General features: G+C 37.5%; 1 protein-coding gene across 1 annotated transcript in view; it reads right to left on the reverse strand.

The window, feature by feature from the left end:
* VWA8 (von Willebrand factor A domain containing 8) overlaps positions 1-21,744 on the reverse strand; it is a 256,138-nt gene extending 234,394 nt beyond the window's left edge. The window contains exons 1-2 of the mRNA XM_008067589.2: positions 21,517-21,744; positions 4,490-4,567 (exon numbers count right to left, since the gene is read on the reverse strand). Coding sequence (XP_008065780.1) covers positions 4,490-4,567; positions 21,517-21,679 — 241 coding nt within the window. The 5' untranslated portion in view covers positions 21,680-21,744. The remainder of the gene's footprint in view (positions 1-4,489; positions 4,568-21,516) is intronic.
* Positions 21,745-22,075: the final 331 nt, after the last annotated feature.

Here is a 22,075-nt window from a genome sequence, read left to right on the forward strand (position 1 = left end):
CATAAAAATAATTAAATACATCAACAGACAAAAACCACATGATTATAGGTGCAGAAAAGCTTTTGATAAAATCCAGTACCCCTTCTTGATAAAAAAAAAACTTCAAGAATCTAGGCATAGATTGAACATACCTCAAAACAGTAAGGAGTCATCTACAAGAAACCCACAGCCAATACACTGCTGAACAGACAGAAATTGGAACCATTTCCCCCGAAAACCAGAATAGAAGACAGGATGCCCACTCTCACCTATCCTGTTCAACATAGTATTAGAAGTCCTAGCTAGAGCAATCAGACAAGAGAAGGAAATCAGTGGCATCCAAATAGGAAAAGAGGAAGTTAAGTTATCCCTCTTTGTAGATGGCATGATTCCATAACTCACAAATCCAAAAGAATCTGTCAAAAACCTGCTTGCACTGATAAAGGACTTAGGCAAAGTCTCAGGGTATAAAATAATAAAATAAATGAGTAAAAGTCAGACACATTCCTATGCACCAACAATAAACAAACAGAAGCCCAAATAAAAAGCACAATCCCATTCACAATAGCCACACACACACACACACACACACACACACACACACACACACACACGTAAAATACCTTGGCATCTTCCTAACCAGAGACATGAAAGACCTTTACAACAAAAATTACAAAACACTGCCCAAAAATCAGAGATGACACAACCAAATGGAAAAATATTCCATGCTTATGGACTGGAAGAATCAACATTGTTAATATGTCCATTCTACCCAAGGTAATCTACAGATTTAACACAATATCCATTAAATTACCAGCAGTATTATTTTCAGATCTGGAAACAACAATACAGAAATTCATATGGAAACATAAATGACCTCGAATAGTCAAAACGATCCTCAGCGGGAAAAAAAAAAAAAAAAAGCAGGAGATATCACACTCCCAGACTTTAAACTTTATTATAAAGCTACAATAATCAAAACAGTCTGGTATTGGTACAAGAACAGGCATATAGACCAACAGAACAGGATAGAGATTCTAGAAGCAAAATCTCAATTTCTTAACCAACTCATCTTCAACAAAGCCTCCACCACCAACCACTGGGGAGAGGAGAACCTATTCAGTAAATGGTGCTGGGAAAACTGGTTGAGCACAGGCAGAAGATTAAAACAAGACCCCTACCTATCCCCATACACAAAAATCAAATCTAAATGGATCAAAGACCTAAAACTAAAACCTCAAACTATAAGAACCTTAGAAAATGCAGGAGATACCCTTATGGAAATTGGAACTGGCAGCCAATTCCTGATCAAAACCCCAAGTGCCCATGCCATAAGAGATAAGATAGACAAGTGGGACCTCATTAAACTTACAAGCTTCTGCAAAGCTAAAGAAACTATCATGAGAGCAGGGAGACAGTCCACAGACTTGGAAAAACTATTTGCCAACTGTATATCTGATAAAGGCCTAACATCTAGAATCTACAAGGAACTCAAACACGCCAAAAAGAAAAAACTAGCCCCATTACAAAGTGGGCAAAAGATATGAATGGACACTTTTCAAAATAAGACATACGAGCAGCCAACAGATACATGAAAAAATGTTCAGCCTCACTAGTCATCAAAGAAATGCAAATTAAAGCCACACTGAGATACCACCTCACTCCAGTCAGGATGGCCATCATCAATAACTCAAAAAAACAATAGATGCTGGAGAGGATGTGGGAAAAAGGAAACACTTCTACACTATTGGTGGGAGTGTAAACTAGTACAACCTCTATGGAAAACAGTGTGGCGACCCCTAAAAGATCTGAAAATCGACCTTCCATACAACCCTGCAATGCCCCTACTGGGAATATATCCAGAGAAACTCAAATCACTCTATGAAAAAGATACCTGCCCACGCATGTTTATTGTAGCATTATTCACAATACCAAAAACATGGAACCAACCATGCTGCCCATCGAAAGAGGACTGGCTAAAAAAAAAAAAAGTGGTAAATATTATGTAGCCATAAAGAAGGACAAAATTATGAACTTCGCAGCAACTTGGATGGTCTTAGAGTCTATAATACTGAGTGATCTATCACAGAAATGAAGAACTGAGTACCACATGTTCTCACTCACATGCAGACCTTGACCAAATTATCATAATACTATAAGAAAGGGATTGGCAGTAGTGGGAAACTGCCAGGGGAGGAGGGAGTGGGATTGGCTATAGTGGGAAACTGCCAGGGAATGGGGGGCACATTCAACAAGAGTACCTGCATAATGAACATTTGTATAACTAACCCTGAACTGTATCTCACATCTTTAAAATAAAGAATTAAAATGTAAAAACAGAACCACAGTGAGATACCACTTCACATGCATGAGGATGACTGTAATAAAAACACAGACAATAACAAGTGTTGGTGAGGATGTGGAAAAATTGAAACCCTCACATGTTGGTGAGAATGTAACATGGTATAGCTGATTTGGAAACCATTTTGGTATTTCCTTGAAATGTTAAACATAGTTACCATATGGCCTAGCAATTCCTCTTCTAGGTAAATAGCCAAGAAAATTGAACTACTATATGGACATTCATAACAGCATTATTCATAATGGCCCAAAGTGGAAACAACCCAAATATCTATTAACTGATGAATAGATAAGCAAAATGTGGAGAATTCATACAATGGAATATAATTTAGCCATTCAAAGCAATGAAGTATTTACACAATCTACAACACTGACGAACCTTGAAAATATGCTAAATGAAATAGGCAAGCCACAACTGTATGATCTTATTTATATGAAATGTCCAGAATAGGCAAATTCACAGGAACAGAAAGTATATTAGTTGACAAAGGCTTGGATGGGAGAGAGAAAAGGAAATAGGGAATGACTATTAGTGGGCATAAGGTTTCTATTTGGGGTAGTGAAAATGTTCTGTAGTTAGAAACTGGTATGGTTGGACAACTCTGTGATATACTAAAAACCACTGAATTGCACATTATAAAAAGGTGAATTTCCAGAAGCAAAAATAGGAAGTTAAGTTGTCCCTCTTTGCAGATGGCATGATTCCACACCTCAAAAAACCAAAAGAATCTGTCAAAAACCTGCTTGCACCAATAAAGGACTTTGGCAAAGTCTCAGGGTATAAAATAAATGTTCAAAAGTCAGTCGCTTTCCTATACACCAACAATAAACAAACAGAAGCCCAAATAAAAAACACAATCTCATTCACAATAGCCACACACACACACACACACACACACACACACACACAAAAGAAGGTCTTTGACTTCTCTGGCATTTTCCTAACCAGAGAAGTCAAAGACCTTTACAATGAAAACTACAAAACACTGCTCAAAGAAACCAAAGATGACACAAACAAATGGAAAAATATTCCATGCTCATGAATTGGAAGAATCAACGTTATTAAGATGTCCATTCTACCTAAGGCAATCTACAGATTTAACGCGATACCCATTAAATTACCAGCAGCATAAATTAAATCTCAATCAAGTTAGTATATGATTATATCTCAATAAAGTTGTTAAAGTTGTTATAAAACAAAAAAACATGATGAGCTATTTTTTTACACCTAATAAAGTATGAGTAAAATTTTTTAAAAAAACTAGAAATACCAGTGTTGACAAGGATGTAGAACATTGCTGCCGGTCAAAGATGGAATAATACCACTGCTTTGGAGAATTGCTTGGCAATGTGTTATGAAGTTAATCAGGCATCTACCATATGACACATCAATTTGACTCCTAGTTTCTTACTCAAAAGAAGTAAAAATGTATAACCACAAGAATTATACAGGAATGTTCATAGCATCTTATTTATAACAGGCCAAAATTAAAAGTCATCCAAATGTCCATCAACAAGAGAATGGATAAACAAATAGTGGTATATTTATACAATGCAATACTATTCAGAAACTAAAAACAACTAATAGGTACAGCAACACAAATGAATCTCAAATTTATTCTCTTGATGGAAAACACACACACACACACAATACCATGTAACCTTATTTCTACAAAGCTAGAGAACAGGCAATACTAATCTATTAAGGTAGAATAGAAAACAGTGGTTTCCAGTGCAGGGAAAAAGGGAAGGGGCACAGGAAAACATTCAGAGGTGTTTAAAGTAATCTTGGTGAACACAGAAGTTTATAAAATTGTCAAAACTAATCAAAACAAACATTTAAAATCTGAGCATTTTATTATATATAAATTTTATCTCAAGTAAAGAAGAAAAAGCATGTAAGAAAAATAAATGTTTCCACTGAAATGTTCATGGGGGAAGTGATAGGATGCCTGGGAAGGGTTTTAATACTCCATTTAATAAAAATGGGGATGAGGGAAAAGAAGATTGGCATAATGTAGATAAATGTTGAAGCCAGTGGATAAGTACACTGGGTTTATAGCATTCTCTCTAGTTTTGTGTTAAGCTTGAAAATTCTCATAATGAAAAGTTAAAAGTAACTTATTCATAAATTAATGAAACGTCTTACTGTAGTTCTGCGGCACAAGTTCTGGGTTCTTAGGAGTTTTCAACTTGTAGGATACATCCCCAATATTAACTATATCACCTAAAAAGAGAACAAAGAAACAGAATCATTGCAAGAGACAAGTAAGAAAACCACACACTATGCCTTCCTCCAAGGATTACCCTGACCTACAGAGAAGTATGTTCTAGAAATTCACCACACATCTATGTCAGGCACTATGCTCTAAAACTTCTGTCCAAAGTATACACTGTGTAAAGGAGAAATTAGTGAAATTCACATTTTAAATGCTTGAAGATGAAGTACAATAAGACACATTAACTAGTTTTATTTTTTCACTAATAGCAATGCTTTATTTATTCACTAACAAGCAATAATACAGAAGAATGCATTTTAACATTATTAAAGCCATCAATAGAATGGAATCCTTAACACATATCCCCAATCTTTTTATATCTTTATATATCCTTATTTTTACTACATACAGTTTCAAGTTATCCAGTAATAGATCCTCAAAATTCAATATTTCTAGTTGTATAAAAATAACAAAGCCCCAGTGGAATAAATGCCAAAAATTCCTATATGAAACAAGTAAAAGAGATCAAAAGTTCTCAGTAACTTCTACAGAGTTCTAATTTTAAAAATAACATTAATTTCTGTTTAGAGCTACTAAGGTACCCTGGGGACTAAGACCTTAAATCATGGTACTAATAAACAACAGCCAACACTTGTTGAATGCTTACTATCTTCTAAGTACTTTACAGATTCCCAAAGTAACATTTGAGACAGAAACATTACAACTGAGAAAATTTGTATGTCTATGAAAAAGAGTTTTTTGTTTTGTTTTGGTTTGGTTTTTTGAGTTGGAGTCTCACTCTGTCACCCAGACTGGAGTGCAGTGGCCGCTCCTGGCCACCGCAGCCTCAACCTGCTGGGCTCCGACGATCCTTCCACCTCAGCCTTCCAAGTAGCTGGAACTACAGGCACGTGCTACCATGCCCAGCTCATTTTTGATCTATTGTAGAGATGAGGTCTCGCCAAAGTTGCCCAGGCGGGTCTCAAACCCGCAGGCTCAGGCAATTCACTCACCTCAGCCTCCCAAAGGTGCGGGATTACAGGCTGAGCCACCGAGCCTGGCTGAAAAAGAGTTTTTATAGATACATTTTATTACAGGTATAAGGCAAACTAAGAGAAAAAGACCATACAAAGCTAAATCCTTGCTAGGTCCAGAACTACCAGCCAGAAAAGACATGGCAAAATACACTGAGGACAAAAGTCTCAAAAACTGTAAACCTCCCCTCTAACCTACCACAGCCTTCCTTCTCCCTTGCCCAATCAACTCTTTGTCTTCACTCGGTCTATCATAGAGATTCTCAAAGCATCAACATCACATGGAAATTTGTAAGTATTGTAAGTATTCAGACTCCACCCCAGAACTACTGAATCAGAAATTGTGAAGTAGGGTCTAGCAATCTGGTGTTTCAATAAGCCCTTCATAATGCAAGTTTGAGAAACCCTGGTATACCCCAAAAATCCATGCCATAAGAGATGCCATAAGACAGACAAGTGGGACTTCAACAAATTGAAAAGCTTCTGCAAAGCAAAAGAAACCATCAAGAGACTGAGGAGACAGCTCACAGATGGGAAAAAATATTTGCCAACTGTATATCTAACAAAGGCCTAACACCCAGAATCTAAAAGGAACTCAAACATGCCAAAAGGAAAAAAACATACACACAGCCCTATTAAAAAGTGGACAAAGAAATGAATAGATTCATCTCAAAAAAAGACATACAAGCAGCCAATAAATACTTGAAAAAGTGCTCAGCCTCACTAAACATCAAAAAAATGAAAATCAAAACCATACTGAGATACCACCTAACTTCAGTCATCATTAATAACTCAAAAAAAAAATGCTGGAGAGGATGTGGAGAAAAGGGAATGCTTCTGCACTGTTGGTGAGGATGTAAACCAGCACAATCTCTGTGGAAAACAGTGTGGCAATTTCTAAAAGGTCTAAAAACTGATCTACCATACAGACCAGCAATCCCTCTTCTGGGAATATACCCAGAGGAACTCAAATCATTCTACAAAAAAGAGATCTGTGCACACACGTTTATAGCAGCACTATTCACAATAGCAAAAACATGGAACCAACCATGCTGCCCATCGAAAGTAAACTGGACAAAAAAATGTGGTACATATACATGATGGAATATTATGCAGCCATAAAGAAGGACAAAATCATGGACTCTGCAGCAACTTGGATTTACAGTCTATCATATTCAGTGATCTATCACAAAAACAAAGATCTGAGTACCACATGTTCTCACTCATAAGTGGAGTGCTGGTCCGTATGGTAGATCAGTTTTTATCATAATACTACAAGAAAGGGATTGGCAGTAATAGGAGACTGCCAGGGGATGGGGGGCACATAACATCAATAAAGGTACCTGATCCTAAACTACATGAAGTGAGGACCAATGGGAGGCCAAACTTCACCTGTGCGTTGACCACTTATGTACCTAATCCTGAATTGTACTCCACATCTTTAAAATAAAATAATAATTTTTAAAAAGAGAGAATCACTAGTCACATAAGTTCTAATACCCTAAAGAACTAGGTGGCCAGGATGGTCTCATAGCACAACCGTAATTACTCCCAGGTATTGGTTGACTGGTCATGTTGCTCTACTTTCCTTAAAGCAAGAAAGAAACTATAAACTGGCCAGGTTCAGTGGCTCATGCCTATAATTCCAGCACTTTGGAAGGCCAAGGCAGTAGGGCTGCTTGAGCCAGGAGTTCAAGACCAACCTAGGCAACATAGTGAGACCTTGTCTCTAAAAAAAACTAAAAAATTAGCCAGTTGTGGTGGTATACACCTATAGAAATTAGCTACTTTTCTAAAGTAGCTTTTCTTTGAAAGAATAAGCTTGCTTACAAACATAAGAATGACATTATCTATTGGCTTTTATTACACAACAGTTGTAACATAAAGAATTATAGCTATGGTATTCTCAAATAAGATGATTTTGCAAATGTTATTTTACTTCTTGAAATCACATTACTTTGGCATATAACTTAGAAGGTCTGGAAAGAATTGACCAATACTGTTATATCAAAATCCATCACATTCTAGCAATAATTAGTATTCATTTGGAGAATATACAAGGTATTAATATATTAATTAATTATATTAGTTAATATTCAACTGGGAGAAGTGCTACTCATGACACAAAAAGGTATTTTTCCACAATACTTTAATTTTTATCAAAATTTGAGTATATTGATATTCTTTTAAACAATTGTGCACTAATTTCAATGATAGAAATGTTTTAACATTTAGACATTTTTTGTTGCAGGAAAGTATAATAAAAATAAAATTTTCAAGAATTAAAATACATTAAGATAAAACCGTGAAGAGTAAGTCTAATTGAAGTACATATGCAAGGAGATAAAAGAATAATGAACATTTTCTGACAATTAGAGGACAGTTTTTTAATCTACTTTCAAACTAAAGATACTGGCAAACAAATTGCTAAAACATTCTGTTTCCATTTAAAAGATAACACTTCGAATTTGTAATTATTTTTCTTTTAAATATCAATATTTACAACACACTGGAAATGTTATCCTTTGCAACTACTTATACTTACCAGGAAGCTTTAGACATTAACAGAATGTGCAAAGCAATACATATTTGCAAAGTCTTACTAGCAGATAAATGAGAAAAATGTTTGAAGACTATTGTTTAGTCTATGAAACTTTTTCTGGGGTACAAGGCATATGTTTTAATCATCATTGTACTCCTCAGTGCCAAAAACAATATCTTAAACCTACCAGATATTCAATAAATATTTGACAAATGAATAACAATTATAGTTTTTAATTAAATATTATTTTCTTAAGTATTGCTTTTAAGCACTAATGATTTTCTGCATTCTTTGACAATATCCCACCTATTACACTTGTAATGGCTTTATTTAAAATGAGGTTTCTTAAGCATTCTCTAAAGGAGAATGAGAATATGTCTAAGAAAATGAGTAACAAAATTTAGGCAAAAGAAGTGCCAATATATGCCTTTCTTCAAGTAAACTATTTTGGTTAAGCACAATCTAAAAATCTTTAATTTATAATATAAGATACTTTTAACAAAAACATCAGCATAACTACAATAATGAGTTAATTTAAAAGTACAAATTGTTATATAATATGCTGCTGAACATTTAATTGCAGCTTTGACAAATAATGTAAAAAAAAAGAAATAAAGCAAGTACACATAACTCAGATTAACCTAAATTCCTGTGAAGTATACAACTGTCACATAAATATAATTGCAGATAAGTTAAGCTGGGTATTTTATTCAGGCACAAAAAGCATAGACTTGGAAATTTAAAACCCTAAAAAGAATCTAAAAGAAAAAACCTTCCAAATAAAACTAAATTTAGAACACATTTAAAGGAACAAGACTTGATTGTATCATTTGCAATAATGCTTATTCAAAGGGATTTCCCAAAGAGAAATACTTTTATAAGAGAAGAAAAGTATATATTCAAGTTAATAATTAATGGAACCTTTTTTTTTTTTTTTTTTTTTGAGTTGGAGTCTCATTCTGTCGCCTGGGCTGGAGTGCAGTGGCACGCTCACGGCCATCCCAGTGTCAACCTCCTGACCTCAGGTGATCCTTCCACCTCTGTCGTCCAAGTAGCCGGAACTACAGGCATGCGCTACCATGCCCGGCTAATTTTTGATTTATTGTAGAGATGAGATCTCGCCAAGTTGCCCTGGCTGGTCTCGAACAGGGCTCAGGCAATCCAGTCGCCTAGGCCTCCCAAAGTGCTGGGATTACAGGCTGAGCCAGCAAACCCGGCCAGTGGTACCTTTTATATAACACGTAATTTCATGCAACCCCCTTAGGACATTATTCACTTTTTAGGTGATTTTCAGTGAATAGCTATTATGTTTCACATGCCCAGTATTCTTTCCCCTTTCTTTTGACAATAGAATTTCTCAAATGGAGAACCTACCCCATTTGGTTTGAGTCCCAACTGCACCAAAATCCCCAGAGGTGAATACCTTACGCAAGCCTTGCCAGAGTATTCCACCCTTTGCCCTGTGATTGTTTCAGAGATACAGATATAATCTAATCTTGGCCAAAAAGAGTTCTCACCAAGATTTTTGACAATGCTGGCAGCAAAAAACGTTCTTCTTTTGACACTGTGAATGCTAAAGACAATGAAAGTCTGGGGCTGGCAGTAAGGCTAGCATTGCTTCCACTTGAAGCCTGCTACACTTTGAAACCAATGCAGCAAAAAAGTAGATCCAATAAATGGAAAGTGCAAAGTGAAAGGAATAAAGGAAAAGTCAGAGAGAGGCCAAGCCCTAAAGATGTCATCTGAACACCCTGCATCCAACCTGACCTGAAGCCATTGGGCCTCCCTGCTATGTGAACAAATCAATGTGTTTTTCTGTGCACATTTCTGTTACTTAAAACTAAATGACTGCTGACCAAAACATCAATTCTTGTATGGTAAAGGGAGGCTGAGCAAGTGTAAGATCCCCATTTTACAAATGAATGGAGATTCTCAGAGAGGTATATAGGGACATTTAACCCTGAAGACATTGTGAAAACAAATGTTTTCATCAGAATAATAAACATTCATAAATTTTCACCGTAAGTAGTTTAAAGGGCAAAAGTCATTAAGCCAAAAGAATTATTTAATTACCCTTTATGCAACACATTTCATTTTTCTTTTATTTAAATATTTTATAGTGAGAGATTGATTTATAACTTTTTTTGTCTGCATGAGATTTTACAATTATATCACCTACAACTGTATGTTTTCCTTTGTGGCCATTTGCATGGAATGAATAGCAGAAATATTTCATTCTGTCTTCAATGTTTAGCCAATAACTCATTATGCATTAAATAGTTTTGTCATAGTTTTATTCTGAATTGACAATTTCTAATAGTCCTTTAAAATTTTGATATGACTGAAAGTTTTCATTTAATTATTGATATTCCCTGAAAAATACAGATATTCTCTTCAGATACTTCAAGGCTGTACTATTCCCAAAATTTTGACCAATCTCAAAAATGTTCTCAATAATATGAAATATATTTTATTATATATATTGTAGCTCTTCTTCTAAAATGTGCTTTTGTCTGGGTGCGGTGACTCACACCTGCAGTCCTGGCACTTTAAGGCTGAGGCAATAGGATTGCTTGAGCCAAGGAGTTTGAGACCAACCTGGGCAATATTGTGAGACACTGTCTCTTTAAAAAAAAAAATTAGCCAGGTGTGGTGGTGCATGTCATAATCCCAGGTACTCGGAAGGCTAAGGCAGAAGGATCACCTGAGCCCAGGAGGTCAGGGCTGCGGTGAGCCATGATTGTGCCACTACACTCCAATCTGGGCAATAGAATGAGACCCCAGCTCAAAATAAATACATACATACATATATACATAAATGTGCTTTTAAAGTTCTTAATCCTTTCCAAATTGAATACTACAGACTCTATTAATGAATATACTTACTTTTAATACATTCAACTCTATGAAGTGTACTCAGAAAGCAACCAGTTATAGTGTTAAACTAAATTTGGCCTTCAGATGCCTCTGTATGTTGTCTTTATGTAACAAATGCAACCTAACTTTGTTTATAAATTAAATGAAAGCCTGATTTAAGAGTATACTTTGGTAACAAATAGCTGAGCTTAGGTCAATCTCAGGCTGCCAGTTGATCAGACCATGTTCAAATAGGGCAACTGCAGTGTTGTAATCAGTCACGTTGTTTGTATACCTCATTTCCATTTTCTGTCCATAAATCCTACCTGCCCACAAAACTGTCCGAATCTCTTCTGCTTCTGAAGAATGCCCAGTTCACAAATTGTTCTCTGTTCAATTAAACTCTGTTAAATTTGTCTATAAGTTACTGTTTTGGTTCAGTGTCAGAGTGGGATCTGAGGTAGACCTCCAATGACCCCCACCCCCAGCACCAAGTTATCAAGCAAAAGTACACATAGGGCCCACTGTGTCCACTGATCTTTTGCAGCAACAGGAGTCATGGGTGAGTTCTCTCTTGGACTTCAATTCCATGAACCCATTTTGTTTTGTTGGGGGTTTTGTCTGTTTGTTTGTTTTAGCTTTCCTAGTTTGACCAATTTTTAGACTGGACTGGGCCCAAGATCAGATTGGATCTGATAATTAAGTAGACTGGATCCAGTTAGAAGCTTCAGGTGTCTGATTAGTCAAACAGAAATTGAATTGGGTTTGGAGTGGTTTAGTAGCTAACTTAGGTTAAAAGACAAGTTGGTGGGTTCATCTGAATCCAAGGAGTCAAGAACTCTTCCATCTTGGAACCTGTGCTTTTCTAGAGAAATTAGTAAACCTTACCAAAAATAACTTAGAATTATGGTGGCCACAATGGGGAAGATTTAACCTAAACAAAATGGCCCAGTGTCAGGCTCTTTGGAGAAAAAGGAAGGGGAAGGATCCTAAATGCCTCACAAGTAATGGGATATAATGTTGATAGTCACACAGACACTTCTAAAAGACCAAATGAAAAGTTTAAGCAACTGATTGATGACAAAACATATTTTACAAAGACTGATGACTCCAATGGCGCCTTTGCTGTATGTTTCTACTCTCCTCTGCCTACTATGAATTTAGTAATCTTTTCACTAACTCTCATTTCAAAGATGAAAAAAAATTTTTTTTTAGTTGGAGTCTCACCCTGTCATCTAGGTTGGAGTGCACTGGCATGCTCACGGTCACCACAGCCTCGACCTGCTGGGCTTAGGCTATCCTTCCACCTCAGTCTTTCAAGTAGATGGAACTACTGGTGTGTGCTGCCATGCCCGGCTTATTTTTTTATTTAATATAGAGACGAGGTCTCACCAAGTTGCCCAGTCCGGTCTCAAACCCCCAGGCTCAGGCAATCCTCTTGCCTTGACCTCACAAAGTGCTGGGATAACAGGCTGAGCCATCATGCCCAGCTGAAATAAAATTCTTTATACATGTTGGGCAATCAGATCAACAGGATCTAATACTTTAACTACTTCTATGCCTTGGTCAAAGTCTTAAGCTCTTAACAGTAATGAAAGGTATCTCAGTATGGCATAAAAGATGCTTTGTCTGCCCTATTCATTAATGGACTTCATCCTGAACTCAGTAATCTAGTTAGAAAACACAAGCTGGGTTGGGAAGTTGCCTATTTTTCATTATTTTGAGAGCTTTTTTGGGTAAAAAGAATAATAAATAAATAATTCTATAAAATAAATCTTTTTTTATTTTTTTAATATATATTTTTTATTTTAAAGTTGTGGGGAACAGTTAAGGGTTAGGTATACAAATATTCATTATGCAGGTACCCTTTTTAATGAGGTGTGCCCCATTTCCCCAGACAGATATTGACTACTGTTAAACCCACTTCCCTTCAAAAAAAAAAAAAGACACATTAGAAACCTCATCAGAAACAGCAGAAGTGAGTATCACATGTTCTCACTCATAAGTTGTCCTTGAACAACTACTTTAATAGTATAGGAAAAGGATTGACAGCAGCAGGAAACTGCGGGGGGAGCGGCAGTGGGGAGGTGGGATTGACAGTAGTCGAAATCTGCCTGGGGAAGTGGGGCACATCTTATCAGCAATGGGACCTGTGCAATGAATATTTGTATACCTAACCCTGAATTGTACTCCACAATTTTTTTAAAAAGCAAAAAAAATTAATAAATAAATAAAAATAAACAAATCTAAAAGGTATGTTAAATTAAGTAACATATTTATAAAATGTCTGAGTCATTTCTAAGTAAAATACTGAAGCACTAATTAATTAATATAAACTTAAAGTATATATACTTTAGTATCTTGTTTTTATATGGCACAAGAAAGCTATATATATACATTTGGGTCTGTTAGTGAACATAAAAATTGTTACATGAGGGAACATGTTTCTAGAAATTATATAAAATGTATATTGTAAGTGTTGGTATATGACAGATAGTTCAAGATTGCTTACTTCCTGGGTCTTCACTAAAATTTATGGTTATAAGGAATTGGAAATTCTAATTTATATGTAGTAATTAAAACTATAAGTAATAAGGGAAACAGCTCCATACATGAGAAAAGTAAGTGAAGCTATAAAGTGTGTCAGATGTGTTTTAGCTAAGGGAAAATGAACGTAATTTTTGTCCAGAATGATTATTTGTTCCAAATTAAAAAACAGTCAGCCTGGGCAACATAGCAAGACCTTGTCTCTACAAATTTCAAAAAATAAGCCAGATGTAGTGACACACACCTGTAGTCCCAGCTGCTTGGGAGGCAAAGGCAGAAGGATCACCAGAGCCCAGAAAGTCAAGACTGCAGTGAGTCATGATTGTGCCACAGTGCTCCAGGATGAGTAACAGAGTGACCCTGACTCAAAAAAAAAAAAAAATGAAAAAATGAAAAACAGAAAAAGTACACAACAAATAACTGCAGGGATATAAGAAGGTTATAGAAGGTTTATGAAGGACGAATCTTGTGAAAGGAATCTTATATATAAAATCAAGCTGTTTACAATTAGAAGGAAATTATAAGTTTTTCAAAAAATTGAGCATTAATATCAAAAAGTACACTGATGCAAAACTAGAATTTGGTACTCTGTGTTAAAGCAATAGTGTTTTCTTGGAGTATTGTTCTGTTCTTAGCATGAAACTGTAAAAGGTTTTTCTTTGCTTTTTAGGTAACTGGCCTGGGAAACAGAAATTTTGTGTTTTATCAGGAGATTCCCTGTGTTTCCTGTTGTCTTTATTAGGCCTTTGATTACTTACGAAAATCAAGTCCTCTCTATCAAAGAGCTAAGATTTTTCCTACAATTATGTAACTTTTTGTATTTGCTTTTGAAGTCTTTAATTATCACTCTGGTTAAATGAATGACTTACTTCATAGTGACTTGTGATTCTATTTTGATCAAGCGTTTTAAATCATTAATTTATTTTTCTATAAACTTTTTCAAAATTAAATTCTAAAGTGTCTTTTTATTTGACCTCAAATTAACTTTGGGATTTCCCAGATAAGCCCTCAGAACTTCTCAAAAAGAATTTGTCTCTCTCTTTATAAAAAGAGAGATATTAGCCAATTAGGCTTATTTGATGTATTAAATTATATAAAAAGCACCATCAAATAATAAGTGATGCTAACCCTTCTCTGAGTTATATGTGTATGGATATGGACAAGTTATAAAGCAATTAAATAGGGTGTGAAAAACAATATTATTATCACTTTCCTATGACTCTCAGTTTTCTGGAAAGGTTGAAAAAACAAATGGCAGTTTGTTTGAAACTAGCAGTTAACTAAACCGATTGGATTGCCTTGGCTCAGAGTATTACTGTTGGCCTTGATGACAACCACATCCAGCCCCAATGGAAAACATAGGTAGACCCTTTATGAAACAGTCACTAGAAGGCTTATACCTTTATTAGTAGAACCTCATGTATCTCCCCCACTGTCCTAAACTCTGGCAAAATACTGCAAGGCTTTAAGCCCATTAGGCCAAAGTATATTTTCACCAAGAGAAGGAAGCTTTTCATTATCCACTGAGGACAAACTTTTCATGATCTAGAGAGGTGGGTCTTCTGAAAATGACATCAGAGAAAGACTGTCCTTGAGCCTGTTAGAAGGAAGCATCCCAAGTTCTTCTCACTTGAACCTGCAGGAAGGGACCATTCCAAGTTCTTTTCACCACTCACACTGCAGCAAAATTTCAAGGCCTCTCTAACCTTGGGTCGACATCTTACAACTCAAAAGGGCCCCTCCAGACTCTTGAAATAATATATCCTTTGGGTACCTTAAGGTAAAATGCTTACCAGAGATGTTCATCCCCAGAAGCAGACAGCATACTAGACATGGACAATGTTTCCAAGATCACAGATTAAGAATTCTGTGCCAGCATGAAAGCCTTATCGTCTTTTCTTTTTTCCTCATTTCCTGCTGTTGTATTCCTACCTTTTACCTATAGGAAAATCCATGGGACCGTAATTTGAGAAGGGCTTTAACTAAGATTATGCTCTAGCAAAAAATTAGAGTAACTGTAGGGTTTACAATAAGCTAGTTTCCACTGGAGAAAGATTCCGGTGGAATTCCTGGGGGTTCACTCTTGGCAGTAGTAGTTTACCAGTATTATGGAATTTAAAACTAATCTGTAAATTGGGGAAAAATCTTGGACTTTGTGGCTAACTAGACCTCCCAAGGATTTAAACAAATGGAAGTCACCTTTTATGTTCACTCAATGAACATGTATCATTATCACCTATATTTATGTTCAATCAACGAACATGTATCATTACCACCTATTATGTTCAATCAATGAGCATGTATTATTATCAAGTTACCTCTTGAAAGGTGACTTGATAATGATACATGTTCATTGATTGAACATAATAATGTACATGTTCAATCAAAATACTTTATATAGGACAACATACAACTTTAAATCTCCTTTGTGTTCATGTTGGGTGCTTGTGTATGGTATTGAAAAAAAAAGAAAGAAACTGAATGCTGTACCTTTCTTTGCCCTGATTTTGCTATAACAGAAAGCTTGATTTTTTTTTTTTTGAATCAGGGTCTCACTCTGTCACCCAGCCTGGAAGGCAGTGGCATGCTCACAGCCACCCCAGCATCAACCTGCTGGGTTCAGGCGGTCCTTCCGCCTCAGCCTTCCAAGTAGCCAGAACTACAGGCACATGCTACCATGCCCAGCTAATTTTTTAAAAATATGTATATTATAGAGACGAGGTCTCACTAAGTTGCCCATGCTGGTCTCAAACCCCTGAGCTCTGGCAATCCTCTCGCCTCAGCCTCCCAAAATGGTTTGATTTAAAAGGTGGCTGATACTTAGACTCTGCCACCAAAAACATTAAAGACATTTCTCAAGAAAAAGGAACACATGACAGATTTATGACAGTAGCTAGCATTTGGCAAACTACATGGTGAATGGTAAGCTTGCGTTTTTCAAGGTTTTCTAATCTTATGTTTCTTCTAGTGGGTCTCTAGGTTACTATAACTTGTGTTACCAGATGAACAATGAAATTGAGTACCTTTTAAAAATCAGACCATTCTACAGCAAACCATGGTCCCTAATAGCCATCATACCCCAAACACAAACTAAAACTAACTGGACTCAAATACTACTGAACTGTCTATATCGACTGAAACTTGATTTTTGTTGTTGTTGCTGTTGTTCACTTCACAGAAGCTCCTGTTAAGAAGTACTCTTCAGGCTGGGCTCAGTGGCTCAGTCTCTAATCCCAGCACTTTGGGAGGCCGAGGCGAGTGGATTGCCTGAGTCCATGGGTTCGAGACCAGCCTGGGCAATTTGGCGAGACCTCCTCTTTACAATAAATCAAAAATTAGCCGGGCATGGTAGCGTGCCTGTAGTTCCAGCTACTTGGAAGGCTGAGGCGGAAGGATCGCCAGAGCCCAAGATGTCAACGCTGGGGTAGCCCTGAGTGTGCCACTGCACTCCAGCCTGGGCCACAGAGTAAGACTCCAACTCAAAAAAAAAAAAGTACACTTCAGTTGCTGATTATTATTTTCCTTCGAATCATCATAACACCTTCTGGTATGCCATATCCTCTCAAGGCTTAAACGTTTATATGCAGACATCTATTGAGCATTCAATGGTCTCACTTTGACTAGACCAACATGAAGAATTATTCAACTGATGTGACATCATGATTGTAGTGAAACCAAGTTAAGTCCATTATGATGGTGACAGAGAGTGGCATCAACACCAAAGGTTTTGGTCAATGTCTCAAAATTGGGAGGCTGACAAAAAGGGGAAAAATTGTTAAATTAAACCAATTTGACCTGAGGATGTCCCTGTACTTTGTGTCCTTATGTAACAAACTGCAATCTAACTTAGTACATAAATTAACTAAAAGTCTAACTTAGGAGTATACTTTGGTAACAAATAACTGAGTCTCAGCCAATCATAGCAGCTGAGCTTCAGGCAATCACAGGCGGCCAAGTAATCAGACCATATTCAAATAAGGCAATCATTGAGCTATAACCAATCAAGCTGTTTCTGTACCTCACTTCCATTTTCTGTCCAAAAATGCTTCCTGCCCATGTTGCAGAATGGAGTTTTCTGAATTTCTTCTTGTTCTGAGGTCTGCACAATTTGCTAATTGTTCTTTGCTCACTTAAAGTCTGTGAAATTTAGTTTGCCAAAGTTTTTAACAGTAGTTTTGACAAAAAAAGTTGGTTTAGGTCAGAGTTTCTCAACAGTGGCATTTTGACATCTTGAACTAGATAATTCTTTGTCATAAGGGGTTGGCTTGTGAATCATGGAATGCTTGGCAGCAGCACTGGCCTCTACCCACTAGATTCCAGTAGCACCCCTCCTGCCTGATTCTTATAATTAAAAAGTGTCCAGACATTGCCAAATGTCCCCTAGGGGAGAAAAATCATCTTGAGTCAAGAACCACTGGTTTATTGTCACTATATTTTTTACATACTAAATTTAGACCCAAGAGAAAGCAAAATGTATCAGCAATTTCCATGTTAATGGTTGTGCTCCTAGTACAGGTCTATCCAATGATTTTTAAAATTACAATTATTCTGGAATTTTACTGCTAAATTTTTCAATATACAGCAGGGTCAGAATATCCTCAGGGTCAAAATAACTTGCTGCAGGTTCAATAAACAAGTAAATGCATAGTCAAGACCAAAACCACAGTATAGTTCCTTTCCCTTTATTTTAGTTTTTTATTTTTTACAATGAGTGAGTTCTGCTTGTTCCTTCCCCTTTATACTATATTTCTCAGTTCAAACCAGTGTCCTATAGTTCCCCCCCAACAAAGTCATTTATTACTATCTCTTCCCATTATAGCCCAAGGATATAATCTTAAAAATAACAAAAATATAGATAGATGTTTATTTCATTGTTTAGATGTTTTAAATTAGATACCTTGAATGTGCAAGAATAAAAAAACAGTAAAATAAATTATATAGATAAATATGTAAACTTAATACCTATTTTGAGTGATCATGTACAGCAATACTTATCACCATGTTAATATAGTCACAATGAGTATGATAAATTATAAAATACACACAATTCCATTTTTAAAAATAAAACTCTATTTGTATAAATACATATATAAAATCTGATATGATTAACATTAAAAAGTTGATCATTATGAATTTGGGGTGGAAGATTATTTTAGAAGATTTGTATTTTTCACTTTTATACAACAAATTTACAATGCTGTGCAAAAGTGTTTTAAAGTATTTCTATAAACAAATTTATCTTCATACACAGAGTCATAAAGAAAAAAACCAGCAAATCCCCTTAATAATGATGTTAAAGAAGAGTACTATATATGTCATGGTGGATTTATACAGAGTTATATTTCTAGGTTTATCATTAGATCTACGGTAAATCGGAATCCATTTAACATCAGAGTCCTACTGAACCAACTTGCTTGGCTCCATCTGTGAAAACAGTACAGTAATCTTTTCTGACAACTCTTTGCAGTAGATAACCTTGTTAACTTCTTTGTTGCTAAAGTGAAGAGACAACAATATTAATTGAAGTATAAAGAAATATAAATAATTTGCAAATTCAAGATATTTATACAACCTGATAGGATATTTATACGAACTGATAACAAAGGATAAAAAACAATGGGTTTGGGTTGTGTTTGTTTTCTTTTTAACATAAATGACCTCTCTTCCTTCTGCCTATCAGGCTTAATTGTCCCATCTTGAGAGCTGGCAAGGCAATTCCAGTCTCTCCTGTTTCTTCTCTGTACGAACTTTGACAGAATAAGCCACTGAATGCTTATTAAGTACAAAGTATTGGCGGGCACTAAAGGAATAAATAGATAAATAAGACAGATATACAGCCCAGGAGGAATAAGAACAGTATACAGCTTGGATCTATTTTTTAGATACTTTGCTGCTCTTTTTTCAAACAACTAGGACGCAATGCCAATTACTCACAGAGAGGAGATAATGAGTTACTGGTCACAGGTAGGAGTGCAGCAGACAGCATCTTTATGTTATGGTAACATAAACTGTTACCCATTGTGGCCTACTGCTATTTGTGGTTTTATACTTGTCCGTGTTTGACCTCTGGTTCAAAATGGGACACTTCAACCTTGATGGCCTCACCCTTATGTCTCAGGGCAGCCAAGAGCTTGCTTTCGGTTGCCTTCACTCACAACTGTTCTTAATTTAGTCTAGATCTCTGATGACTTTGCCACTGCATTTCTCCACAGTCCTCATACCTTCACAATTTACTTCTCGCGGTCTGATCCAGCTAGGGTCAATGACTGGGTCTAAGAAGATAGCATGTTGTCCATAATGGGTCTATAAGACTCACTTTTGAAGCAAAGCCTGCACTTTGATTTGATGGACATAACACAAATTTTGAGACATTTACCACTAATCTATCAATACGTATATAATACAGACTTTAAAAATTTACACTCACATGTGTTTCTAATGTTTTTTACAATCAACAAGTATTATTCGTGTACAAAGAACAATTTTTTTAAGTGTATGTCACTTAACTCTGCTGTATCTGCCTAGCCAGATGGTTCTAAATGTTCTTAACCTAAAAGGAAAGGTTTCATGTCTTCTAAAGGAAAGGAAACAGAGTAACTTTCACATGACTGAAAATGTATATATCAAAAATGATAAAAGAAGCTACCTTTGTTAAGATTAATTGTACTGCAGATTATATTAACTAATTTGAATCCTCACAACAACGCTAGCAGATACACTTTTCTTATTTTCATTTTACCGGTAAAAAAGCTGGGACACAAAGTTAAGTAACCTACCATCAAGTACCTATGGCTTCCAACCCAGATTAATTTTGAAACATAAAGTATAGATTTTGCTACATCTACCCTTGACCTCTACCTTCTAGGACAAAGGAGCAACAAACAAAAAACACAAAAGAAAAATAACACGAATAAATACCTAGAAGTCACAGTAACTGAGAAAAAGCAAAATTCAAAATTTCAGCTGCCTCCGATAGAGAAGCATTTGTTCAATTAATCAATGAATGAATGAAATGAAATGCATGGGACATAAACTTGCTAATTTCTTGGCAGGTAAAATGATGGGGGCTTGGAGGAGTAGGAGAGGGCAAGAGGAAAAAAAATGAAACCTACAACTTCATAGTAAAAACATCCATTTTTCTAAGCAACAGTGAATGGCATTGGCAAAATCTTGCCTAGAATCACTTCACCATTCAAGAGCAGCAGCAACGGATATCCCTTCCTTAAACCTCACAAAGACTCTCACCCACCAACACACAACAAAAACAATTTCTAAAACCACATCAGGTAGAGCCAAAAAACTCTGAGCTTAGAAATTAGAGCATGTGATTCTAGCATAGTCACTAGTTAGTCGTGCGGTTTCCAGCAAGTCACTTTTTCCTTCTGGGATCAGTGACCTCAATTGTAGAGTCAAGTGCTTTAACTAAAGGTGTAACTGTCAGCTCTAAGAATATGTGAAACTTGATGACGAAAAACTCCTTTAAAACTTGCAAGGGTTCGTGGTTACATTTAAAACAATGTGAACTACGGGTTCTCTGGCGAGAATGGACACTTATAAACAGCCACAAACCCTGGCTGGAACATGGCACAGACCGGCTTCCAGGCCCTTGGGACTCAGGGAGCAAGGTCAAGTCCGGCTTTCCGCAAATCCGGAGGGCTGCTGCATTAACCTCTGTGTGTAGTACAATCCAAGCCAGGCGTAAAAGCAGCGGCGAGGGAAGGAGAACTCGCTAGCCCAGGTCATCAGAAACCTTAGTTCAGACCCCTCCGGTTACAGAATGAGGCCCAGAGAGTGCACGCGCCTAGCCCCCACCGCACACAGCAGTTAGGGCGAGGTCGGGACTAGAACCTCAATCTTTCGGCTCCCTGCGCAGCAAATGCTCCTCCCACGGGCAGCGAGGCGGCAGGGAGGAAGGCGGCGGCGCGGGGCCCAGCACGGAGCGCGGGGCGACGGGGGGGACGGCGGGCACCCGGGTTACCTGTGTCAGCCCCCGCCCCGGTGTGCAGCAGTCTGATCTCCGGCCGCTGCCTGTCGCCGCCCGGCCTGCCCCGCACCACCTGCCGCAGGATCAGCCGCACGCGCCGCGAGGCTGATCCGCCGTGGCCGCCGGGCGCCCCGAGGAGCAGGAGCCGGGACTGCATGGGGCCGGGGACGGCGAGGGGTCGAGCGGCGTCCCGGGCTGGCCCCGTGAGGCGGCGCGGCGAGGAGGACAGGAAGCGGCTCCAAGCCGGGTCCGCCGGAAACTCCTTCCCCCGGCGCCGCCGGCTCAGTCCGGTCGGCCCGCCCGGGCCACTTGGGCGGAAGGAGTCCGCGGCGCGCGAGTCTTCAGAGCCAGCAGCGGCCGCTGCTCAGGTGCTCGGGTGATCTGAGCTGCGGCGCCAAACTGCGGCGCGCGCCTGCCACCCCTGCCACTGGGCACCTGGATGCGCCAAGCCTGCAGCCGTTGACCCCTGTAACCCCATAAACTAGCAGGGGTGCAGGGGATGCCGGAGGGTTTTAGTAGCCCTTGTCGCCGTGGCCCATCAGATACTTGCACT

Source organism: Carlito syrichta, unplaced genomic scaffold (assembly GCF_000164805.1).
Source record: "Carlito syrichta isolate Samal-C Ts95f unplaced genomic scaffold, Tarsius_syrichta-2.0.1 Scaffold309718, whole genome shotgun sequence".
Lineage (NCBI taxonomy): Eukaryota > Metazoa > Chordata > Mammalia > Primates > Tarsiidae > Carlito > Carlito syrichta.